This window comes from Mercenaria mercenaria, unplaced genomic scaffold (assembly GCF_021730395.1).
Source record: "Mercenaria mercenaria strain notata unplaced genomic scaffold, MADL_Memer_1 contig_3757, whole genome shotgun sequence".
NCBI classification, from domain to species: Eukaryota; Metazoa; Mollusca; class Bivalvia; order Venerida; family Veneridae; genus Mercenaria; species Mercenaria mercenaria.
Window position 1 is genome coordinate 1 of NW_026461927.1, and position 27,691 is coordinate 27,691.

The following is a 27,691-nucleotide window of genomic DNA, read 5'->3' on the forward strand; positions in this document are numbered from 1 at the left end:
GATCAAGAACCGATGTTTGAAAACTTCCAGGTGTTGTCAGGGAGGACGTTTCTTAAGTCCTGCCTGGTAGATAAATGAACGAGAAATAGGTTAAAATATTAGCTAATATATGTGTAAATTATTTCAAATGTTTGTAGTAACTAGAAATGAGATATTACTTTAGTATAATAAATCAAGTTATTTTTGTTTAAAACGAAATAATTGACAGAATCGCTAGGGCAGTTTAAAGATTTGGAAGCCGCATTCCCTCATTCATTTAGTATCAACTCCAAAAAGATATATACAGTTCTTTAATAGGAAAACATTGTACATTTTTTAGATGTATATTTGGACATGATTAAGTATCAATGTAGTTTTATTATATACCAAGTTAAAATATTGTGTAAAAAACATTTAAGGAAAACGAACACTAAAACATATTACACATTTTTAAGACATGGAACCTCTGCTTTAGAACTAGCTAGACTTCTAGTCGAATCTTGAATTTTGGATTCTACTAAAAAATAAACTTCTGTAATCTCAACTAGTAATTTCCTTAAATGTGCTTGTTTCCGCATTTATCGCACAGGCAATAGCACCTAATGACGTCTTTACGTAACGTTCATCATGATATCAAAATTTTTACATGGAACGATTCTTGGAAATGTTTACAATACACTTGAATCTGTACTTATTCTTGATTTATGCCTAATTTAAGGCATCCAGTTTTTTATTAAGTGGATCTAGTAGCAAAAGCGTTCGTGTTAATTATAATTGTTTGTACAGTGTTAATTTAGTGATTAAACTTTAAAGTCTCTTTGACTGAGTCTGGTACTGGAAGTGAGATTTTCAGCGCTTCGGACATGTAGTTGTCTGAGTCAAATATTTTATAATGTGGAAATAAAGCATGTTCTGATTTAATAAAGAGGATGACTCTTTCTTTTATTTTACGCAGGTACATCATGTACGAGTTAATTTCATATTTAGTATTTTTTTTACATAAGAATATCAGCAAGTCAATAAACATTGTCGAAGTTGAATTAAATATTGCTGCAGTATCATTGCCTTCAGATATTTTAGGGGCGGATGAAATTTCAAATCCGTAAAATATGAATTTATTTATTTCTTGCTTTAGAAGTCATTTTTTACGAACTAAGAGATGAGAACATATGATGTTCTAGGCAGGTTGTATTAGTTACCTGATAAATAGAATAACAGACAACTGTCTTTTGATATCAATGTTAGAAGGCTCGGCATATATTGGTGGAAGGTGTTCGGTTAACCTCACCCACAACCTGATTACATTGATATAAAATGACAGTAGCCTGTTATTCTCTATATATCTATATAGAAACTTCTAACGGAACCTAGGTATCCAGCAATTACATTTCTAGTACCACTAATGAAGTTATTCCGATATGTTTGAAAATATGTCATTGAGAGAAAATCTTAAATTTTCTACAAAATTTGGAAGTACATTTCATAAATTTTATTATAAAGACATTGACTAAATCACCCACCGTGTACTTTAATGAAATAAAGCAATCAGAAAACGCTTGGAGCGGATACTTAATCCCTTTCCTTTTAATAACATTTACGATAAGAAAAGGCTCATGGAGAATACTGAAACGCCACATTGTAGAATACTGGTACAAGAATTATGCCATTTCGCGACCAAATACAAATGTAGGGGACTCGGGCTTCTAACTCGTACACAAGCGAGATATGCGGCTTCTTCTATCATTTATTTTCTGACAATCACGTATTCCTCTCAATGTCGTAAATGGCAAATTTCTGCAATGAATTTAAAAACAGATATTCAAACAAACGTACACGAAATTCATACAAAACAGCTTTCATACAAACATAAAAAAGCTAACGGGCGGAAACGACGTCAGACCTATACCGGACGTCATTTCATCAAATACATGTACATTTGTTAGCAACTCTTACTAATAAAACATGTCTATATACTAGCGATTCATAAACCATCATTTTTACTGTCTTATTGCTAATTAAAATTCAATTAGTGTTGCATGTGTCTTTAAACATGTAGATACAGATTACAATAAAAGACTAATTTATGATAAATGAAAAAAATGTCATAACTTAAAACAATAATCAAATTACTTTCGTTTCTTGAAAATCTTAATAATATATACGTTAAGCTTAATCTGAATTTTGCATAGTCATGGACTGTAAACATTACTAATAAATCTCTAAAAGACACAGTCTTCGTATCAGAATGCTTCAAACATGCCCATCCCGACCAAAATATTGTTTGGTCACCCTGCCCAGTGACCACTGTCCTAATGGCAAGTTAATTTCAACAAAAAGTACGACATTGCTTTCACGTAGATCAGATTTCACTCTATGCACTTTTCGGATGTAACTAGAGTTTAGGAAAGTACTCGCGAATCCATCTTCACCAGAATAAATCGGACAAATATTGTATTTGTCTCAACCATTATTTAGAGTATGTATCAGATTTCTTGAAATTTCCTCTTGCTTGAAGTGTCTTTAAACAATAGTTACATGTTAGGTGTGAATGTTATAGGATCCGTTTGATCCCTACTCACTTGTTTTTTTGGTCGATCATTCATTATCCTGTCAGCTTTCGTCGTTTACGTCAAAAGTTCTTCTTCAGTTGCTGTCTAGCGATGGTCTTTAAAATAGAACGCTAGACTGAATCAGTCTCTCCTAAGCACCGCCCCTATGGCAGGGGTATGGAGGGTTGAAAAACCATTCAATTTCATGTTGAAGCATGTATTGTCCTATTGTTGACTGGTTCCATATTTGTTTGTATTATTTTTAGTTCTCTGTCTTTGCTTTCAAGATTCCGTTCCGTTGTTGCTAAATACCTTTCCATGTCGGCTATGGTACATTACGAAAGTATGACGTTTATTTTACTTGATCTATAGATACTTAATTCCTGTGTGAGAAGTATAGGAAAGTAAATAGCAGGGAATGTAATTTAACCTTTTGCATGCGACTATGAACCTTTGAAGTAAGTTTTCGCAATTACAAAGTTGTCGCAAACTTGCTTCCGTTCTTTTGAAAACTGAACATCACTTTTTCGTGTAATCCGCAGTCATTATATACACACGAGAGCTATACAAAGACAATGGACGCTGGTTATTGGAGCATAAAGTTTAGTTAGTTAGTTAATTAGTTAGTTAGTTGAAAAGCCACGAGCCATATATCGAACGATATTTTTGTCTTTAATTGATAGCTTTAACTAACCTGAAGGAATCCAAAACAGATCAAAATATTTTTTCTTTGAAATAAGAATACACGCCCTTTTATGTGATGAATATTTAGCCAATATATGAATGTGCGACAACTCGCTATGCAGTTAAAATTTAGAAGGACCTTTTACCTATGGAAAGACATGTATAAATGGGTATTGCAGTATTTGTGTATTTAATTTACCGAAGCGCACAAACAAATGGTGATAATAGCATTTGCATAACGGTGGCACAGACGCTTGTACAATTCATATGTTTATTATTGGAATATATAAATACAGTTTGATTTTCACGGCTGGAGGTTCAATTTAAAGACTCGTCTGCTGATAAATGAAATCAGAACTATTTACCTTGCCTTATGTAGGTAAGAACCAATATCGTACTAAATAACACTGCCTAAATAACGGACCGGTCCATTATTATAAATAAAAAACAACATCGCTGACCTCAAAACCGACCTGTTTTAAGGTCATTTGTTGATCTGCACTTGTGTAAAATTACACCGGTCATACTACTCAAACGTGCTTTACTTTCAACTACTCTCATGAACAGACACCATTTAATGGAATCTGTCATTACATTTTTTTTTGCATTCTATGTTCGCAAAGGATCTTTTTACAGATATTATTGACTATCACAATGGCAATCCTTAAGTGCATTGAGGCGGCCGTAAAAAGTATCCACGTACTTGGATTCGGTGTTGTTATATTTTCTGGTCCATTCCATTTTATGTAGTTGAATTTCTTCGCTTAAACCGGCGCTAGGGAGGTGAGAGTTTTTTTCACGTTCCACTACCTTTTATGAACAGATTCAATCAGAGTCTGCTGTTAATTTACTTGGTTGCATTATATGCTTCCAAGGGATCTGTTTTTTATTGATTTTATTAAAACAGGCAAATAATTATTTCAGAATACAACTTTGCTACCTTGCTATAGAACTATTAGATGTTTAGTAGGAATATATAATTCATCAGAATGTACTTCGTTACAGCAACAGAAGGCAGACAGAAGAACTGTTCGATAAATATCAACCAACACATGTGATTCACTTGGCCGCTGTAGTAGGCGGTCTTTTCCATAATCTTGCATTTAATACGGACATCTTTGTAAGTATCGCAATGTATAATTGTAAGATTGTTTGTTATGTATATGTCATTACCCTTAAATTGGTTTTACTTTATTGACAATCATTGTTTACTGATTTAGTTTTGAGACATCATGTAAATAAGTTCTTTTATTTTCTACTATGTTCCAGAATATGCTACCTAATACTGATTAACAGTGTGTTAAAATTAGCTTTAGAAAGAATTGTCCTTGATTTTTCCAGAATGTTCTTTTTATTCCTAGTGTTACATGAAAATTCTGGAACCTTCCATGATATATTAGATAGTAAGCTATAGGGTGTTTTACTGCTATTAAACATTTACGAATTAAATCTACGTGGACTGTGAACACATAAGACGACCGATTTTTCAAGGGGACCGTCTCAACATGATAATTTTAATTTATTTGTGGTAGGAAAACATTCCAATAATGATGGTAAGGTCTGGCTTATTATGTTACCGCACAGGAAAAAATTTGGATTTGTCTGTCCGTCTGTCTGTTCGCCAGAGAGGTGTTTTGTTATGCATATCGCAAAAAGTATTTGATCTAGCGTCATAACACTTTCCCGAAAGGTTCTTCAATATTATAAGTTGCGCATCTGCGACAAAGTTGCAAAGATGAGCTTATCTGTTCGCAATGTATCCGTATTCCATCGTCGTCGTCGTCCGAAATGAAAATAAATCTTAACTGGGTCTAAGGGGTCAAAGGTCATATAACTTTGTTTCGAGTGCGATGTGTATCTCTTAAACTGCTTGAAGGATTTAAAAAAAACTTGGCACAAATGTTCACCACATTGAGACGCCGTGCAGAGCACATAGCTCGTTTCAAGGTAAAGGTCACACTTAGAGGTTAAAGGTCACATGACTTTGTTTTGTGTTTATCTTGCTTTGCATTGCGGTGCTCTTGTTTTTATTTGGCAGATTCATTTTTTTGTTCACTTACAATATCTTTTTTATTGAATTACTTCCCTTTTATGTTACTAGAAATAGGTTATTTTGTAACCTTTTTATTATTAGCCGTAGGTAAAAACCGAGACCACTTTTCTTTGGTACAACATGGATGGTACCTGCAAAGTTAAGGTGTATTTTGACACATCTGTACCTGTTAATAATTTTAATGGACTAAGAGTTTTTCGGGGAATTTCTTCCCTTTGTTGTCATTTTCCTTAGGACTTCAACAGTAAAGTTCTTTAAATTTTGCTCCCATCCTCTGATATTTGACTTTATCAAAACCTTTGGGGGCCTCCGTGGCCGAGTGGTTAAGGTTGCTGACTTCAAATCACTTGCCCCTCATCGATGTGGGTTCGAGCCTTACTCGGGGCGTTGAATTCTTCATCCAGCTGGCTTACGGAAGGTCGGTGGTTCTACCCAGGTGCCCGCTCGTGGTTAAATAATGCACGGAGGGGCACCTGGGGTCTTTCTCCACCATTAAAGCTGGAAAGTCGCCATATGACCTATCATGTGTCGGCGAGACGTTAAATAAAAAAAAATATATCGAAAACTTTTACCAAAAATTCTAAGTTAAAAAGGGACATAACTCTGTCAAAATTCAAATCACAGTTATGAGGATTGTTTTTCCTGGTGTAGACATCGATAGTAAATAACTATATTAAGCTTAAAGTCAATAGCTTTGATAGTAACAGAGACATTTGACTTTATCAAAAACATTAACCAAAAATTCTAATTTAAAAGGGGGCATTATTCTATCAAAATTCAAATCAGAGTTATAGGGATTGTTTCTCCCGGTGTAGACTTTGATAGTAAATAAGTATTTTAAGTTTCAGGTCAATAGCTTTGGTAGTAACAGATATATTTGACTTTATCAAGAACTTTAACCAAAAATTCTAAGTTAAAAAGGGGCATACTTCTGTCAAAATTCAAATCAGAGTTATAGGGATTATTTCTCCTGGTGTAGACGTTTATAGTAAATAAGTATGTTAAGTTTCAAGTCAATAGCTTTGATAGTAACAGAGATATTTGACTTTATCAAAAATTTTAATAAAAAATTCTAACTTGAAAAGAGGCATAATTCTATCAAAATTCAAATCAGAGTAACGCAGATTGTTTTTCCTGGTGTGGACTTCGATCATTAATAATTATTTTAAGTTTCAAGTCAATAGCTGTGATAGTAACAGAGATATTTGACTTTATAAAAACTTTAACCATAAATTCTAAGTTAAAAGGGGCATAATTCTATCAAAATTCAATCAGAGTTATGGGGATTATTTTTCCTGGTGTAGACTTCGATAGTAAATAACTATTATAAGTTTCAAGTCAATAGCTTTGATAGCAAGAGAGATATTTGACTTTATCAAAAACTATAACCAAAAATGCTAGATTAGAAAGAGGCATAATTCTGTAAAAATTCAATCAGAGTTATGGGGATTGTTCTTCCTTGTGTAGACTTTGATAGTAAATAAGTATTTTAAGTTTCAAGTCAATAGCTTTGACAGCAACAGAGATATTTGACTTTATCAAAAATTTTAACCAACGGAGACGCCAACGCCGACGCCGGAGTGAATGCAATAGTTCTACTTTTTCTTCGAAAAGTCGAGCTAAAAACAGGCAAATCCAAATTTTATATCACCTACCGCATATTGATGATATAATAACTCAAACCCTATTGCCGTTATAAACTCTTTTTCATATCGCGCATAATATAATTAAACTATGTTGAGACGGTCCCCTTGAAAAATCTATCGCCTCAGGTGTCCACAGTCCACGTAGACTTAATCCGGTAATGTCTATTTGACGTTGTTAAAGGTATTTGAATTTTTACGTTCATGAATAAAATGTTGCTTTTGTTAATAGTTGCTGGTTTGTTTTTCTGTTACTTTTACTTACTGAAATTTTTACCCTTTACGTAACAGAAATGTGGGGCTCGTCCGGGATAAACCATCGCTTGCAATACTTTTTATTCATATTTGTATCATAGCTCGGTGTTTTTTCTTAACAAATTTGGTGCAGGTAAATCGTATACACTGAGTACTGGGTGCAGTAACTAGAAGTGTGCAGGTATTTAATACCCGCACTCTAGTTACCGCACTGTTGGATAGGAAAGTATGCCAGCGTGTCTGGAATAGTAGACAGTGAAGTGTACTTTATTGATTTTCTGCTCTCCCATTGGTTTATTTTACCTGGCCTTTACACATTTGTAAAGCAAGGATTTTAAGTACTCACTGAACTGCTGTATATGGCAATGTGGAACGCCATATTTGGATGGCTATGATACAAAACAGAAAGAACATTAAAACTCTCGGGTAAACGATTTATACTCGGGGGCTATGCCCCCTCGTACAAATCATTTACCCTCGAGTTTCAATGCTCTTTCTATTACTTAGAGACTTTTCAGTTAAATTCTAAATGATTATTCTTGTTTCATTTTATGCTTACTAATGAAATACTGTATTCTATTTCTATTCTATTTTATAACGCATCACTCTCACTGTGAAAAAATGAAATCTATATTTTCACACTGTGAGAGATATAGCTCCGATCTACTTGTACATTGTGTATGAATTTTAAATTATTTGTTTAAAACAGGATGTAAATTGTAATCGTACTTTATTCATTATAGTATATGTCTCGATTCATATTATTTTACCAAATGAGAATTTCATAACGTTATGCAGCAAAAAAAATATAATGGAACTTTATGTTGTGTGCGTCTTTCTAACGCCACAACATGTCTGGCGTCAGGTCTGTTTATGCGCGCCTGTTTCCCGCGCTGAGATTAAAATTTATTGCAAAATACACATCTCGACGTAATTAAGCATAAATTGAAAAGAGAATTGTTTGTTTTTCGTGAATATGGAATATATCACACCTCGAAGTGAAAACAATTTCACATATTTACTGAAAACAAACAAATATCCTCTATTTATTTAATTTTGTTTTATATTTTTGGTACAGTATACATACCAGCAGCTATTTTGATAGCCCTCCATAATGTTTATTTAACCTTAGATTTGGTTACAGGCCCTGTGACTACCGGTATTAGACCTGATTTACCATTTGAAGGTTACCCTTCTTGTGTATTTACCCGTTCTATGGCTAAGAAAGCCATTGAGAATTACCTGGTGTCAGACATAGATTTGTCTGATACTTTTATGAATAAAACATTTAATTCTGAGACGATAATTCTGTTTCTTGAAATCTGTCTGCTCAACTAACATACTTGTAGAAATAGGCTGATCGTTTTCTGTTCAATGACCAAGGTCATAACTCACTATTAACGATAAAGCTTATTCAGGAACAAAACAATGATCCTGTAATTTCATTATATTACAAATAGAACCTTCAGCAGTGAAATTGCAAAACGGGTGCTACGTTTTTCAAATGTGGCTTCTCTTGGTGACATTTTGTCATTTGTTATTTTAAAAGTAACAGAAGAAAGAAAAAGTTTTTAAATATAATTTTCGTTATTGCGACATTTAGGTGCTCTTAAGAAATAAAGGTATCTGTAGATTTCCAGAAAGCACAAAATACCCAAAACAAAGCCATAGGGCAAACAAACATAAGAAGCAAACAAAAGACAGGAGGTATATATAGCCCTTAAATCTTTTTCCAGAGAAAAAACATTTTGATTAATGACAGTGTCCTCAGCTGCTGCAATGCCTTTGATGTGAAGAAAGTGGTGTCTTGTTTGTCAACCTGTGTCTTTCCAGATGATATTAAATATCCAATCGACGAGACAATGGTACTGTAAAAAGTTATGATAAGCTGTATTGTTCTAAACACAACAATTTATTACTTTTTACGTTCATCATGCTGCATTGTATTTTTACACCGATTTCACACCATTTAAAGCAATAACGTGTCGTTTGATGATCTTATAGATATTCCGCTGTGTAACAGCCGTTCCATTGTGCATTTAAGACTACACTTGTTCTTCTCATGTTTAGTGTGCTCTGAGTGATGAAGAATTAGATTACCTCTGCAGATGAAGTTGCCTAACTATCAAATCCTAAATATTCAATATCTCCGAATAAATACTTTAACTTTTCCAACAACGAAATCGCCCGAGAGTATTGCTCTGTTTCTTTGTTTTTCTTTTTTTTTGTATAATATTTATTAACATTAATGCTGCCTTCCATGCCGTCTTATGCAATTTACAGAGGACTGATACTGCTATACTCTATTGGGAATAGATTTGCACATCCTAACCATTTTCTAATAGTGAATATTCAAGGTTAATAAGATGCATTCAAAACAAAAATAGCAAAGCACATTGATACAAAGATTTTCTAACTTGAATTTTCCTAACCTGTCAGATTAATCAACGAAAAGTACATATCTACCCATCTCCGCCTCCATCTAATCACACCTCCACCCAAAATTTTCATTCGTTCAAATTCAGTTAAACGTACCTATTTAATTTATGTCTTTGATGTACTAAACTATGCTATTTAAGATGAATAAAATATTTTCCGGTAGTTGAACAATCTTTTCACAGTTCGTAACATTGCGTCGTAATATCATCAGTTTAACTATGTACATTATGTATTCAGCATGTAATAAACATGATGCGTAAAAGGTGTTTGTATTTATGTTACCCTGGAAACTTTCTTTTATCAAATGAAACGGTTGAGATTTGCCCAATATATATATAAAGAGTCTAGGATAAACAATACATTTGGAAAGTTTCTCTGGAAATAAAATTGATACGATCATTTAGAACAAGGTAAAATAAAAGCAGGCTCATTTTGATGGAGTATGGTTATAAAAGGTAATGGAAAGTGCAACACATCACACACTACCTAGCACCGGCTCAAGCGGAATTCTCTAATATATATATATATATATAACAACTAATTTGGTCTCCAGTGAGATTCATTCAATAATTGCAGGGTCATTTTTCACTTACTGGGCCTTTTTCTGACATGTATTATCTATCTGTTTATACTGCAGCACTCCTCTTTACGAGTATTATGTGCAGCTGTGCGCCTGTACAAAAAATTTAAAAGTAGAATAGATAGGAGGATAAAAGTAATACACGATGTGTATTGCAAGCATGTGTAAAGTTGAAAGTGTTTAAAACAAGAAGGATTTACAAATAAAAGCAGTTTAAAAACAGGTCTATCATGTTAAGCATTGTGTGCAAGTTTGGTCACACCCTGCTTAAACTGGTTCAGGTGGGGGCTTGCACAAGTTGTACTGGAAGGGAATTCCAAAGCATTATGGTGGCTGGAAAGAAAGAGTACTTATAGTAATTACAGGGAGTGAGGATCTGAGTATAGAAGTGGGGATGCATATGTCTTGTTAGAAGGGATGGGGGGCTGACATAGGGAGGGAGTGGTATAGCAACTAAACCATTCAGTATTTTGTAGAACACAAGGAGGCGTGAATCAGATCTCCTATCGTCAACGGTACGCCATCTCAGCTGACATAGCATGTTTGTGACACTGCTGTAAGGGGAGTAGTCATGATTAACCCATCGCGTTGCCCTCAGCTGAATTTTGTTCTGGTGGATGTTTTGTTGGGTATAAGGGTTCCAAACACAGCTAGCTCATTCCAGCTGTGGCCTGACTTGGGCTTTATAAGCTACTTTTCGATAGTTTGGGTTTTTGCATGGGATATTTCGCTTGATGAAGTTAAGTGTCCGGGTAGCTTTGGACGTGACTAAATTGATGTGTTTATTCCAATTAAGATCTGAGGATATATTGTCACCAAGGTACTTTGCATCAAGAACTGGTTCCAGGTCTTATTGTATTGGGTCTTAACTAAATTTGACGACGAAAAACAATATTACAGAATTCCGAAATGCGGCAGAGGGAACTGTGGACTATGCCCTCATCTTCTAGAAGGGAACACATATAAATTTAGAAATGGCTAATATTTCAAAATGAAATTTTCAGCAACTAGTGAAATTAAGAATGTGATATATGTAATACGCTGCTCTGGTTGTAAAGATGATTAAATAAGAGAAACCTTCAATCTAAGAAACAGAATAACACTACATAATCAAAATATAAGACAAGCAGACATGGCAATGCGGTACAGCAAAATTCAACTTATTTCAATTTTATAAGCCGAACGAAAATAAAAATACCCTTCGGAAGATGAAAGAAACGTATTTCATTGAACTATTCAAACCGTCTCTGAATGCTAAATAACAATTAGTACTTCTGTAAATACCAGCACGCTTAGCTCAGTAGGTAGAGCGTCGGTCTACGGATCGCGGGGTCGCGAGTCCGATCCTCAAGCGTGACTATTTGATAATCGACATTGTGTCTGAAATCATTAGTCCTCCACCTCGGATTCATGTGAGGAAGTTGGCAATTACTTGCGGAGAACAAGTTTGTACTGGTACAGAATCCAGGAACACTGGCTGTGTTAACTGCCCGCCGTTACATGACTAAAATACTGTTGAAAAACGGCGTTAAACCCAAAACAAACAAACACACAAACTTCTGTAAATATTTGCAGAATCTACAATTACGGAATTTATGCATTATTTCATTTTATTTTTTCAATGATGCAAACGATAATTTTACAATATTCGTTATTTACATAAGCGTTGTCATTATTGAGGCTGATCACTACCAAATAGAATGTAAGCCTCCGCAGGTCTAGTCACAAGTAGTCCAAATATAAATAGTACTAATCTTTTTTCCTTTCCTAGTGCAACGTGTATACTTTTAGCCTACTGTGTTTCAGTATGTATCACTTTGCATTTCATCAAAATCGGCATGTTCCTATCGCATGCTAGGTAATACTGGCGGCGTAAGAATTTAATATCTCGAAAAGAGAAATTGAAAGAAGCGAAAAGTAGTAAATTCAGCGGGTTGTATTTAACGAACTGTAGTTTTCCTATATAAAAGTTAACGCCCCCTTTTCTTTTTGTTTTTCAAAAGTAGCGATCTAGTTCTTTATGGGAATTTAAGTCTCTGAAAATTTGATATGCTAGAAAATGTTGAAAAACCGTAATAAGTGGATTTTATATAAAATAAAGAACAGCTGGATTTAGCGGTGTTTAGCCTTGATAAGGTCGTTGCCTCACGACGACGTCATTAAAATTCTCCTGAAGATCCATATTAATGGTCAAACTGGTTGATATTTAAGTTGTAATTTTATTCAATTAAACTGTGTAATACCAAAAAGGCATTTCCTTCAATCTTTGTTCCCGCTATATTATCCATATTTTTCAGCAACAATATATGTATATGTGGTGGACTTGTCTTTATGTTAGACAAAAATATATCTTGTCCATGCCACATTGAAGATTATTTAATTTTCCTTTGGAACTTGTTACTATATATTCATTAGATATAATAAGGATGACAGGATGAATTATAACCATAAATTTCACTGTTTACTAAGGTATTTATTAAGTATATTCCTTTTTTTTTTGTTATAATTCAATTTAAATCCAAATACATTCCTGTTTTCCCTACTAATCCATTGTAAGCAACTAACTATATTACAAATTTAAAAAGTATGCCTTTTGGCGGCAACATTGCTAATTGTCTCAACAAAAGCATGAGAAACATGAAAAACATGAAATGATAATATATGATTTACTTCCATGGGAGCTACCTGCTCCAATGGCTCCACTAAGGATTCAATTTCAAAAGATATCGCTTTTTCGACAATATATATATTGAATGACCTCTATGATCCAAAGGGTCCAGACATTTAAGAGCACTGAAGTACGGGCGACCTTTCACTACATGCTCCCAAAGTAACAGATAATAAATTAGCAATATTTCTGTTTCATTAAGATGTTCCAAACGATTAACATAAATGTAATCTTATCACTTTTGTCATACTCGATATAATTAGTACATATTTCTGAAGCAAACATAGGAAATCAGTTTATATTTAAAAGTTGCTCTCTGAACTATGAATAATGTGTCTTTGTCATAATTGTAGAAACAAGAGGGCCATGATGGCTCTATATCGCTAATATGAGTTTAGTTGCTTGCTTGAACAAATTTCATTGCTCAAGCTTCCAGAAGAAAAAAAATAGGTGAGTAGGTCATGGTACAGATTGATCAAGACAACTATTAAAATATGTTTACAAATTATGCAAGTGGTTCAAGTATATTTGTTGTAAGAATGTAGGTCAGTAGGTAAGGGTTAAGAATATCAAAGATGTGTGTTGAAATCAAAAGTTATACACGTGGTCCAAACTTCAATACTGTATCTAAAAAAAAAAACAACAAGAAAGTAGGTCAGAAAGTCAAAATTAAGACTATTCAATATAAGTTTTAAAATCTTTATCAATATATATACATGTAGTCCAAATTTCTTTGCTGTAAACTAAAAAAACAACAAAGTAGGTCAGTGGATAAGGATAAAAGATAACACGTAAGGGTAGATTTCCCGGAAGCACAGATCACCACAAAAACAGCCATAGAGCCATGCATCGCAAATTAGGCAAAGAACAAAAAGAAGCTGCAACGGAAAAAAATATTGTAGACAGATTTCTTCAAAAACCCAATAATAAGTACGTTATAAACGTATGCAAATTACAGAAAGAATGGGGTTTGGGTGGTAAGGGGTAGATAAAAGGATCGGATGCAGAGGGAAGGTGGAACATGGATGAATATTCAACAAGGAAAACCTTTAACACAGTATTCCTACAACGTCTCAGACACGCATATACAAAACACCCAAAACACATGCCCACAACTACCATACCCAGATAAACAAATGAATGAAGTATTGCCATGCAATACAAAGTCCCCTACTGGAAGGTGACTATAATTATCTCAGCTACAGAATAATCTAATGATATAATGTCTGTCAATGATGTACATAATTGTCCTGTATATACAATATGTTATAACACAAACTGTTTGTATTAAAATTTGGATATATAACATCAAATCTATTAATCAGAGAGAAAATAAGAGACAACATATAATCAAATACTACATGATGATAAAGGGAAGTAATACAATGGGTTCATATGACATATGGGATTATTACGTTGAATATTCATACAAAGTTATTTAAACATCCGCGCATGAATGAAATAATACCATGATAAGTAAGTATTCATTAAAACATTGTATAAAGTAAATACAGCAAATGATAGAAAATTACCAGTTTGTGTGTAGGTTTCTTGCACCCAAGGTCATTAACTGGGGAACTGGGGTAGATAAAAGAATTCAGTCATTTCTGGATGGGAAGATGAGTCAAGGTAAATAATTATGAACTGTCCAGATTTTTTTCTCATGTTGGAAGTATAACTGTCCCTTGGAATCTGTACTGTAATAATATGATGGTCAGAGAAGTACACAGGGTAGTTTTGAACTGTCATTTCCGTGTAATTTGTGATACAGAGGTCAAGGATGGCACCAAGTTTATGCGTAGGTGCTGAGATCATCTGATGAAAGGCATTTTCATTGAGAATTTTTTCCAGAGTGAGAAGTTTGTTATAGTAAAGGTTGAAGTCTCCACACACTATGATGTTTTGACAGTGAATAAATGAGACCTGGTCTTTGTAATACTGGATAATTTGAAGTATCTATGGTTTTACAAGTTGCCATTTTGTATGGGAGGGATATACAGACATACTAAGATTGTATTTATTGTCACAGTTGCAACAGATTCTATGACAGTGGTTGCAAGCAAATCCAGAGTATACATCACAGGCAGTCTGGAGTAGATAGCACAACCGTGCTTGGCCGAGTTTGAGATACACATCATTCCTGTAATATCATATAACTGGCAGTCGGGTACATGAGTCTCTGTGAAGCAGACAATATCAGATTGCTCAATATTTTCCTCAGCAAGAATGTCGGTATGGTGAACACTAAGGGATCGAACATTCAGAGTTGTAACTGTGATATAGCTTGTATCGTTTCTAACATGTATCGGGCACACATCCAGAGTTTCTGGCTTCAATTTTTCCATTTCTACCAAAGCATGAGCATTTACTTTTATTTTCGATGGTTCAAATGTAATTACAAAATGTACCTTGATACCTTTTTTTTTTTTTTGATTTAGCTCGACTTAGCATAGAGTATATCTGACCTGGTTGAGTAGTAGTTTGTTTTTCACCCAGAGTCATGTCAGCTATCACGTACGTAAAAGTGCTTCCTTGTGCTTATGTGTTGTGATACCCCAGGCTTATGTACCGGGAAACTGTGTTCTTTCAAATTGCAGGGAAATATAACTTAAAGTAGCTGTAACAGTTTGTTCTGGAACTAAATGTTTGTATTTGCTTTTCCTTTTTTTCTGTGTACCTATCTTACAATCATCAAATTTCACATAGAAAAGTCTTCTTAGTGGAGCATTTTCATGCATTTCAATTTTCAAGTATTCTTGCTATTGCTTCTTGTTGAGAAACTTCTCTTGATTTTAAGAAAACATTGCCGATTAATTTAAGCTTATTTTTCACAGAACTGGCATCTTTGCGGGCATTTCTCATTAAGTTTGGTATGTTCCTCTCTGGTTTCCACATATATGATGTTATATAGGCAACACATGCCCAAACATCTGTTATATACTGAATGCCCCTGTAAGTACGGAGAGCTTACAAAATCACAGAGTTGTATGGATTCACATTTGTCTCATTTGGGCTTCTTTTCATCAAAACTGTTGTTTTTTAATGCTATATGTGGAGCAGATTGGTAGTCATTTTCAGATATATGTGCTTGTTTAAGAAGTTCAGTATATGAAATGTCTGTTCCAGTTTGCTGCATAGTTTCCATCACTACAGATATGATTTCTCGAGCATGTTGAAGTTTCTGTTTCTCTGCAGGATCAACTGTTCTTGCAATGATTGTATGTATAGATGGAGATTTGGGGAAATGAAATCTACAGTTCAGTTCCTTTTTTTTTTATAAGTCCTAGTGCGATTGAGAGTTTGTTTGTCGTGACAATACCAATTCACGCAGACCTTGGTCAGCAAGTTCGGTAGGAACAGTACATGAAATGTATTTGACTATGAATGCAACAACTTCTTCATCTGTTTCTTTATTGGGAAGAGGGACTCCTAGAACATGAACTGCAGAGTGAAAATGTGCAGATCCTCTGCTCTGCATCTGCTTGCGGATATCATAGTTCAGTACTTGACCTATGGGGTGAAGGCCAGACAATATCACATGTTTCCATACCTTTCTGAAGATGAAATCTATATGTCTGGCAACAGTCACAGGATTTCTTGCAAGCCAATTTCGTTTTGTTCTTGAATCCATTTCATATTCTATAAAGTGCAAGTCAAGGATTTCCCCATACTGCATAATAACAATCCTCACTAACTCTGGTCAATGGAAATCAGCACAAGAGCCTGTTAAAAAACCTGTGAAAGAACCAAAACGGCGAACTTTTGCTAACATGTCATACTGCATTTCATGCCAATACTGGGGTGATCCCCTGACATTTTTGAATGATGAAAACATTTCATCATCTTTGAACAAAGTTTGAGTCGTTCTGGATTCTGAATTTCTCCAGCAGTCAAATCTGAGAGCCTGCTTTTTTCAGAGACATGGATACTGTGTCTTGTACATTTGTTTTCTTAATCAAATGAAGGCACTGAAAAGTGTACTCTACACTCTCTGCAAAAGGGGTGAATAAAGACAAAAGTCTACAACTTACATACTTCTTTGGCGTAATCTTTGTTTGTTGGTCTTCTTGAAAGGTGTTTTTACCACTTTGGAAAAGTGTAGGAAACGCTAATGTTTCCCAGTTTGGCTGTTGAAAAATGGATGTTGGAATTTTACCTTCTGCTGGAGCTATATTGAGTACTTCATTACTTTTTAGTATTGGACCCTGCTCTGGATATACACATGTTACTGAGTTCAATGATCGTTTGTAATTTAAAGGATTATCATTCTCTACTTCATCTTCTAAATCAATTACTTCTCCAAAAGTCACACTGTCGCAAATTCCTTTCTTCAGCACTTGTAACAGCATTTTCTTCTTCGTCATCGGATTCATCTTCCTTTTCTTGTGCTTATCTCAGAACACTTTATCCTTACTTTCACTCAATATAGCCCACTCACTGTTGTTAACAATAAGGTTTGTTTTATGAAGATATTTAAAAGCCTTATTTACTATACTAGGTCTTATATACTGTCTTGAATATGCTGATTGAGCAGACAGACGTCGTTTCAGATTCAATGCTATGATTTGTGCATCCGATGTTTGTCTAGGTTAAGAAGCTGCAATCTGCTCTGTATCTTACATAACTAGAACAACCTATCCTTTAAGGCGATGTTTAGAGCCTTTTGGTAGGGCAACTATCTTCATAAATGGTTTGATTTTACATATAAGTTGCCTCTCTAAATTACCAAGTCCTTGTAATTCAGAAGGTAGAATATCAACTTCTAGGTTGTTGGCTTTTGCCTGTGGTGGCATTTTCTGACGTTTCAAATGGCCATTACAAGTTACGCAAATCCAGTTCTGATTTGCCAATTTGCTTTTCCCAAAACATTTAAAAAATGACGGACTCTTTTTCATTTTTTTTCATATTTGAAGAGTAACTGAGGTCTTGTACAGAACTCTACTACTACAACAACAAATAACTGGCCCTTCCTTAATTGAATTGAAGAAAGTCTGTAGAACTAAATCTATGTCTCTATTTCTGTTTACTTGTTTTGAATCAGAGGGCAAAATGTTTTTTGTGTGTCATGTTTCCGTTTAATATCTCTTTCTTTTGCTTTCTGTTTTTCAGACTCGCTCATTTTGTCACGTAATGCCTTTTTGCGACTAATATCTGCTTGTTTAGACTGCTGTTTTTTAATCCACTGAGTCTGTCTCTTAGTAACGTCTGTGTTTTTGTATTAGCGTTTTTAAGTTTCTGCTTTTCATCACTCATTTCATCCCGTAATGATTTTTTGCGACCAAGATCTGCAGTTTTAGCCTGCTGTTTTTTTAATTCGCTGAGTCGTTTTCTTAGTAACTTCTGTGATTTTGTATTTGCGTTTTTAAGTATCTGTTTTTCAGCGTCACTCATTTGGTCCCACAATGATTTCTTGCGAAGAATATCTGCTTCTTTAGCCTGATGCTTTTTTTTTTAATCAATGAGTTGGTCTCTAAGTAACTTCTGCATTTTGGTATTTGCATTTTGTACCCCCCGACAACAAAGTTGTAAGGTGGGTGGGGGGGGGGGTATACTGGTTTCAGGTTGTCTGTCTGTCTGTCCGTCCGTCCGTCCGTCTGTCTGTCTGTTCGTGCCCGCGAAATGATGGTTAAGTGACTTCATAACGGTACGTTCTCTTTGATGTCATTCATTCCGTTCTGTTTATGTGACTTTTTTCTTTTTTTGTGACTGATAGAACAATAGAGAGAACAATGGGGGTGTCACATAAATACCGTTTCGTTAGAACGTCCGCCTGTCTGTCCGTAGACACAATCTTGTGCACACCATCTCTCCTCATCCCCTTGACACAATTTAATGAAACTTCACTCAAGTGATCAGTAACAACAGTAGTTGTGCATGGGGCATGCTAGGTTCTTTCAGAAAAATAAATTGCAGAGTTATGGGACTTTGTTTTTTGTTACTATACTATATACATAGACAAAATTTTGTGCACAACATCTCTCCTCCTCCCCTTGACACAATTTAATGAAACTTCACACAAGTGATCAGTAACAACAGTAGTTGTGCATGGGGCATGTTAGGTTCTTTCAGAAAAAAAATTGCAGAGTTATGGGACTTTGTTTTTTGTTACTATACTATATACATAGACACAATCTTGTGCGCACCATCTCTCCTCATCCCATTGACACAACTTAATGAAACTTCACACAACTGATCAGTAACAACAGTAGTTGTGCAAGGGGCATGTTAGGTTCTTTCAGAAAAAAAAATTTGCAGAGTTATGGGACTTTGTTTCTTGTTACTATACTATATACATAGACGCAATCTTGTGCGCACCATCTCTCCTCATCAATTGACACAATTTAATGAAACTTCACACAAGTGATCAGTAACAACACTAGTTGTACATGGGGCATGTTAGGTTCTTTCAACAACAAAAATTGCAGAGTTATGGGACTTTGTTTCTTGTAAACATACTATGTACATACAGTCTGCATGTGCAATCTTGTGCGCGCCTAATCTTCCGAACCCTTGCACACAATTTAATGAAACTTCACACAAGTGATCAGTACCAACCCTAGTTGTGCATGGTGCATGTTACGTTCTTTTAGATAAATATTCTGCATAGTTATGGGACTTTGTTTTCTGCTACTATACTGTATACATACAGTCTATATACATACAGTCCACATAATTATGCAATCTTGTGTGTGTGTCAAATTGCAATTTACTGTGTCAGTGCATGCGGGGTGTACATTCATCACCTTTAGTGATAGCTCTAGTTAACTATCTGCTTTCCAGCATCACTCATTTTGTTACGTAATGATTTCTTGCGAGTATTGTCAGTGTCTTTAGCCTGCTGTTTTGTAGGGTATGTCATGTTCTCACGTTATGATTTCTACCGCATTACATCTGTCGCTTTAGCCTGCTGCTTTTCAGAGTCACTCATTTTTGTCATGAAATAATTTCTTGCGAGTAACATCAGTCTCTTTAACCTTCTGTTTTTTCGAATCGCTTATATTCTCTCTTTCCTTCCTCTTTCGCTCTCGATCAAGTAAATGAACATCTTGTTCTTTCTTTTCGGACATATTACCTCTCATTTGTCTTTTGCATTTCGTATCATTTTGTATGCGGTATAAAGGCCCATTTAAATTATTGCTATTTGTTTCTTGTTTCTTCGTTTTAGCTCGAACCTCCTGATCATGAAAATAAGAATCTAACAGATTGTCTAATGGAAAGTCTGAAATAGGATTATCAACAAAACATTTTCTCAAATGTATCCGCACTTCAATCTGTAGAACCTTGTATTGCTCTGGCTGTTTTTCACTCAATAGCTTGTATGCATTAAACAGTGCAAAAAGCCCACAGTCATTGGAAAATCCTTGATGTTGTGGAACAATGTATTTTAGTACAATGGAGGATGACGGACAGTATCTATATAATTATGCAATCTGAGGCAGAAGACTGTCAGTTCTTTGTAAATTTGTCAATGAGTCATAAATAGTAATTGTGTTTCCTCTTTGACAAGTCACAACATAATGTCCATTGATATAGGGAAACTGTACTGCAAACACATTGCATGACACTTTATCTGACACTTGTAGATTTTCTCCTTTCTGCTTGCGTAAAGATATGATGGTTGAAACACTGAACTGTCTACTTAGTAAAACACTGAATTAGTCTAAAACATGTATATCAAGTATTGTTTTAAACAAACTGTCTGCTTTTATATCTATGAAATGACTAGGATCGAGTAGTTGTAAATCTCTGGAGTAAGAAACTATCGGTCCTGAGGTAAAAACTTGACTCTGAAAAGGTAAAAACTTACATTTACTAAACAAAGTTTAGAACCAGTTTTTGTAATGTAAATGCATGATTATGTGTGACCAGAAGATTCAAGGCCAACTTGTTTATAAAGAAGTGATATTCTAGTGGGTACTTGTTTGACAATTTTGAATGCATAGTGATAATGAGCAACATATATTATATTGCTCTGGTAAAATAGATAGTAGGAAAATCAAATAAAATGTTGGATTGATTAGAGTAATGCAACAATGAAAAGCTCACCATAGAAGCGAAAGTTTTGCATAAACTCAAAATTAATGATACCGAGATCAATTAGCAAGCTGAGGAGCTTTCATGGTAGTGTTTCATCTTTAAACATAGAAGAATCCCTCAGCATTCATAATGTCAACATGTAACTGAACTTTTTTACCTGTTTGTTGTTGTACTGCTTTCTGGTGTTATAGGCAAAGCTGAGTGTTCCTTGCTCAATGCGAGATTTCTCGATAGGGGACAAGTTGGAGACACTGAAGCATTAGTCTGAAATACATACAAGGATGTGTATGTAGCATATTTCAGTGACATTTAATCGCAGAATTTACTCCAAGACAAGTAAGATTTTTTTATAAAGAAAGGAAAGAGCACAGAAAAAGTATGAGAAACACTTGTATCAAGCATTAAGAAATGATTAAGATTAATACAATTAATACTCTATTATGAATATTCAACACTATTAGAAATGGCAACCTATTTACATCCCGCTACTTCCTACATTACTCCTAGGCGAGTCCCTATTGTTAAGTGACAGTTTCAGTTTTTTCTGTGATAGCAGGCAGCTCTTATCTAGAGAGTGGGGACACGTTTCAGATGTTGAAGCATTAGTCTGAAATACATGAGAATTGAGAATATATGTGTAGCACTTTTCAATGACATTTTGAATTCATGATTTATAATTGTAAAAATTAATCTGATATAACTATGTTAGAATTTTATAAGGAAAGAGTACAGAGAAAAGCTATAACAGACTTGTATCAAATAAAAGTAAACATTAAGATTAATACAATTAATTCCTGATTATGAATTATTAACACTGTTTGAAAAGACAACCTTTTTACATGCCACTAAGACTTATTTTGCTCCACAGTGAGCCCCTTGTATTAGATGATGAATGATTTGATTTATCCTGTGATATTGTACTGCTGTCCCTTGCTTGTCTTTTACGTTTTCGCTCTCTCTCTCTCCTTGTATCGTCTATCCATCATAGGTCACAGTTTCGTATAATGTGGATTTTTTTTATTAATAACAAAATTTCAGAATCAAATACTAACAACATAATTATGAACAATAAAAATTGTAACATAAATGGTATAACCTATTCTTATGGCTTAACTATAGGTTGTTTAGACAGTGGCTTAATCTTAAAGCATAAACTCTTACAGATGTTTGTATGCATTAATTTTTAAGTCATCAACATACAGTCTTATCCTATTTTACAAATTCTTGCAGATCAACTAGTACAAAACAAAAGAATCAAGAAATAAATCAAATAACACATTAACGCATAATTAAACCCCATAGCAGTAGGGAAAATATAAGGAAAAGAAACAACATAAGATATACAATTACTGGTAAAAAAGAAGGTCTGTAATTGGATTAAAGCACATGTATTTAACTCTAAATTGCACAGACTATTTCAATTATATTGAATGTCAGTGTTTGTGCAACATAATGGTAAGTATTAATAAAAGGATACTTTATTATATATTTGTAAAGATCAAATGTTACTAAAACTCACAAATGATTAAAAGTAAATGAAGTATTTCGTATTAAAGATAATGAAATTTCTTCCGTATTAAAGATAATGAAGTGGCTTGTCAGGCATAGCTATCTCATTACCAATGCAAATGTTAAACGGTGGCAAAAAGACATATTTATTTTGAACATCTTGATGTTTAAAATCATTTCAAAAGTTCCATTAAGTTCGGAAAAAGGCTTTTTGTACACTGTACTTCTCAATGAGAAGATTAAATGGAATCCTTTGGAATTTGCAAATATAGATGTATACATGAATGGTTGCAGACTATTACCATGAAAGTGCTAAAGAAGAAAGTACAAAAATATATCATTTGCTCTGATGTGATGCTACAAGGTTGCTGCACAATACTTTTATACCTGGTTTATCTTGACCGAATATGTACATACAAGTTATGCAGAATAAAAGATAAAATCATAAAGAAAGAGAAAAAAGACAGCATGAAATATTCAAACATAATGAATACAAGGCAACATACTATGTCCATTAAACTACAAGTGTACCCTGAAACACACTGAAAATGAAACTTATATGGGGTAACTTTTTAACAGTTGCATGTAAGCCAATACTTTTGTAAGTTTATCATGATGAGAATGTGTTATCTTAATGCTGTCAGTTATTGACTTTAAATATATATATCACTCTTTACAGTCTTGGTCATCACATCTTTGGCTGTCTTGACCATCACCTTTATCAGTGTCCTTCTCACCATCCTTATCCATGTTGGGACAGCCTCTGTGTGACTGTGGGAAGTATTCATCACTAAAAAGAAAATCCTGCTCTGCTTTCACTTGGTCTAACTGTTCCTCACCTTTTTTTCAAGTGCCACATTTTTCTTCATCAGGAACTTTTCCCTCTGGGTCAGACATGAAATGGACTGATTTTTAGCAATCATTTCAATCTGCACGTCCTTCACAATAGATAGGCTATTCATTGAGTGACTCTTGAGAAGCCTTCTGGCTTTTCCCATTCTTTCCGTTCCAGACTTTATGTCATGTTTGGTAAAGTAGTAAATGGCTGAGCTAGTGTAAAGATCCAGGTCTGACATGCGTGTCTCAATTTCTTCATTCAACATCTCAAACTTCCTCTTCTTTGGACTTGGTTGAGCTGTAGATGAAGAATTTCTATGTGGGGTTGAACAGGGACCAGCTGTTAGCGATGATATTTTCTGTGGTGTGCTGTCTGCACTGGAACAATTCTGTGGTGTTAACTCAGAATCTGTCTGTGGGGTGCTGTCTGCACTGGAACAGGTGCTTGGTAACTGACTGTCACTGTAAAGAGGATACACAAGGGAACAATCGTTTATATTTTCATCCATACTGAGTTGTTGTTTAGCAGAAGAGTTTTCCATGATCTGAAATAGAGGAGGGAAGGATAGGATACATGCTTACTAGGTGTGTTGTGACTTCAGCCAGATGACTTGAGTGCAGAAGAACTTGCTGAAATAAAATACTAGCACCAGTGTGTATCTACAGTTAGCATTTTAAGGTTTGACTGAAAAAGACGTCATGCTGGTTACAATAAAAGAAGAATACCTACAGCTAATACAGTTTTCGAGCTAATACAGGTTTTCAAGTGACCAATATAAAAGGATAATAAAAATATAAAAATAAAAAGTAACCAGGTACCAATAAAGTCTAGTATACCTGGTAACAAATAACGATGGAAAATGCCAAAAAGATAACTTTTGATTAGAAATATTATGTTGTTGTTATTTTATTTCGTTCATCTTGTGCCACATCATTCGTTGGATTTACTTGTGGAAACTCGAACAAAAATTTGATTTGTAATATATGTGGAACCCCAAATTCTACAGGGAAAAATTTAGGCCAATATGAAAACCTTCTATGAATGCAGTAAAGGTTAAAGCACATTACAAAACTGCTATAACAAAAATGGAAGTAATGTTTTGAGGTTATATGTTTTGACATCCTGCACACACATCTTCTGTCGACGGTACAGCCACGAGTAGGCAGTTACAACTAGTTGTTCAAACAATTACTGAATACGAGTCATTATCAGTTATAACAGACACAATAGCAATTTTGGAAAGACAATATTAGCCATAAAAAAACATTTTATTTAGTAATGACTTACCTGTTTACATCTTGAGATCCACATCAGATGGTTAACAACATCTTGCGTGACATATCAACTTCTTTGAAAATTATTCGATGAAGTACAAGATAAAAGCCAATACAAAATGCTGCCATATTGAAAGATGGACGGAACAATGAAAATGAAGAAGAAAAACAAAGAAAAAAGACCAAGTATATCTGACGTTTAAATTGAACATTTGACTCAATGACAGAATAACAGACGGAAAAGCGCACTCCTGGTTTTAAACCAGTAGTGGACTAATATCGTACTATATGTTATAATAAAACACTTGAATTAAAATTTGCATATACAAAGACCTACAGTTGAAATTGGTCAGTATCATTGAGGAAAATACAGAATGTCACAATAGAGCAAAGCTTTGGAACGCACTCTCTCCAAGAATAAGGGATTCAACATCATATTGTTCATTTAAAACATCACTGAAAACACACTTTTTCATTCAAGAATATGAGAGATAATTGTTTTTCAGATGACAAAGTCTCACACTTGTTAAATGGAACTGTGATATTGAAGTGTGTGGTATTTCTTTCAATTACAGTATATGATGGCACCATGAATGGGGGGGGGGGGGGGGGGGGGGAAGTAGGTTGGGGCTGGGAAGTTGAACCTCTATATGCAGCCCGTCTGGGCGTACCAGATGCTTTAAATTAAGCACTGGTATTGGCAATAAGGGTAAAATGACCTCAAGGGGAGGGGTGCAGTCATGACTGTAAGTTAAAAAGGGCTGTAATTGTTATCACTGTGATTAGTAATACCTTTATAATAATTATTTTTGTTATTATGTACACCGCAAAATGGGTATTTAATCAAGTTATTCAGTTTCAGTTTTAGTCTTAATATTGCATATCTATGTTTTTGTGATTTTACTACATATCTGTGATATGTCACATGTCTAATTGTAAAGCGCTCTTGAATGTATATTTCATATGAAAAGGGCGCTCAACAAATCTGGCATAATAAAAATAATAATATACGCCCATTACAAGAAATTTCTTTACACTAGTACCTGCATTTTCATATGGAATTTTGTTGGTCAAATATAAAAGTTATAATATTAAAAATTATAATATCAACAAAGAGAGTTCTCTAAGTCCACACAAAAATCTTTACCAGGAAGAGTTAGGTCATAATACACCTAAAAATCAGATGTAACATGCATGTTGTACCACAGAAAAGTGGTCTCATTTTTTCCCTATGGCCAGTTAGCATTATTGCAATTCGTTGTTTTTCTAAGTCCACAAAAAAACTCCTTACTATTTTGAGATACCTTAAAATACACCTAAAATTTGAAAGTAGCATCTATGTTGTACCACAGAAAAGTGGTCTTGGTTTTTCCCTACAGTCAATTATAAAAAAAGTTACAATATAAGTTATTTATAGTAACAACTAAGGAAAGTTAATCTTAAAGAAAAAACAATGTCCACACAAAATACCTACCAGGAAGAGATAGGTCAAAATACACCTCAAAATTGGATGTAACATGCATGTTGTACTACAGAAAAGTGGTCTCAATTTTTCTCTATGACTAGTAATGAAAAAGTTACAATATAAGCTATTTATAGTAACAAAAAGGGGAAGTAATTCTAAAAGGACCTGCGCCTGACAATCCGTTACATGATGGTGTACAACTGTGTTAAATCAAAATCCCTCCATGCATGAAGAAGAAATGCTCCGGACAAAGTCATTCTTGTATCTGACCTTTCCAAGTGTGACATTGACCTTTCAGGTATGGACCCTGGTTTTGCGCATGTTACGTTGTCTCATCCAGGGGAATATTTGTGCCTACTAATATTTAAATCCTACTTTGCATGACAAAATTATACACCAAACAGAAAAAAAGTCCTATTGAAATATTGACCTTTGTTCTTTAAGTGTGACCTTGACCTTTAAGCTAGGGTTCTGAGTGTTGCACTTGATTTATGCCAATTATATTGTAAACCCTTGATGGCTGACAGAATGATCGACCAGACACGAAAAGGACCATGTTCATGCCTTGTTAACATGTGACTGCCAGGTGTGACCTTGACTTTTGAGGTAGGGGTCTGACAATTGTTCCTGACACATTGCCTTATTATGAGGTACATTATTGCCAAGTAATATTAAAATCCCTTCATGTAGAGACTTACCCTAAGCCTTCTTTACACAAGGGAAACAATCCGTTAATATAGTGAAATTGTTGATTGATCACCGTTTCGTAATCCTAATCCTGTCCATGTTATATCAGTGCAAAGGAAAAGTAACCTATCTATGATAAATGCCATGTATGATTACACAGTTATGCATCTAACAGTTTTGAAATTGATTTCTTAAATTTTCTCATATTTCTAGATATTTTTCCCATACTTTGACGCATATGTATGGAAAGTTGAGATTGTTCTCTTTCCAGCAGTAGCATTTTCAAAATATTTCACCTTATGAAATTCTGTGGGTTTTTACTTGTAAAAAAATCGTCTGTTTGTTGACAAATTTCACCACAAAAAATGTCCTCCTCTCCCCAGGGCAATCAATTATTTGATCTTTACATAGTTTTGTATTCAGGTTGCTAATCCATGTGGCAAGTATTCATGCTTTTTTCATGATTAGAGGTAAAAACTGCATAGTTTGCATGACGTTCTAGGTCAATAGTCACCTAAGCCTATCATAAAGTCTTTGCGGAGTTGTCTCCATTTTTTCCAAATATTTCATCCGGGATCATTTTTTTCAGCTCAAATAACTCTTTTTCAGGAATTGATATTTCAATATTTTTTCAGTCCTTGTATTTTGATGCAGTTAACTTCACATACATCTAATATATAGATAGCTCCTACTTGAAGTTTGTATTTTCAGTTACAATGCCTACTTCATGGATGGCAGAGTAATGGACCGGACAGGGGAAAAAAACCTGTTGACATTTAACCTCAGATTGTGACCTTGACCATTGAGGTAGGAGTTCGGGTTTTGCGCATGACACGTCGCCTAATCATGGGGAACATTTGTGCAGAATAATATTGTAATCCCTTCATGGATGGCAGAGTTATTGACCGGACAGGAAAAAAGCCATGTTGACAATTGTCCTCTAACTGTGACCTTGACCTTTGAGCTAGGGGTCTGGGTTTTGCGCAAGACACGTTACCTCATCATGGGAAACTTTTGTGCCAAATATTATT

At 34.6% G+C, this 27,691-nt stretch overlaps 1 protein-coding gene across 1 annotated transcript in view; it reads left to right on the top strand.

Moving 5' to 3' along the window:
* Positions 1-4,217: 4,217 nt before the first annotated feature.
* The window catches only part of LOC128553376 (GDP-L-fucose synthase-like), a gene marked incomplete at its 5' end in the record, with an annotated part of 54,813 nt that continues 31,339 nt past the window's right edge, over positions 4,218-27,691 (top strand). The window contains 2 exons of the mRNA XM_053534515.1: positions 4,218-4,332; positions 8,900-9,028. Of these exons, the coding sequence (XP_053390490.1) occupies positions 4,218-4,332; positions 8,900-9,028 (244 nt within the window). The remainder of the gene's footprint in view (positions 4,333-8,899; positions 9,029-27,691) is intronic.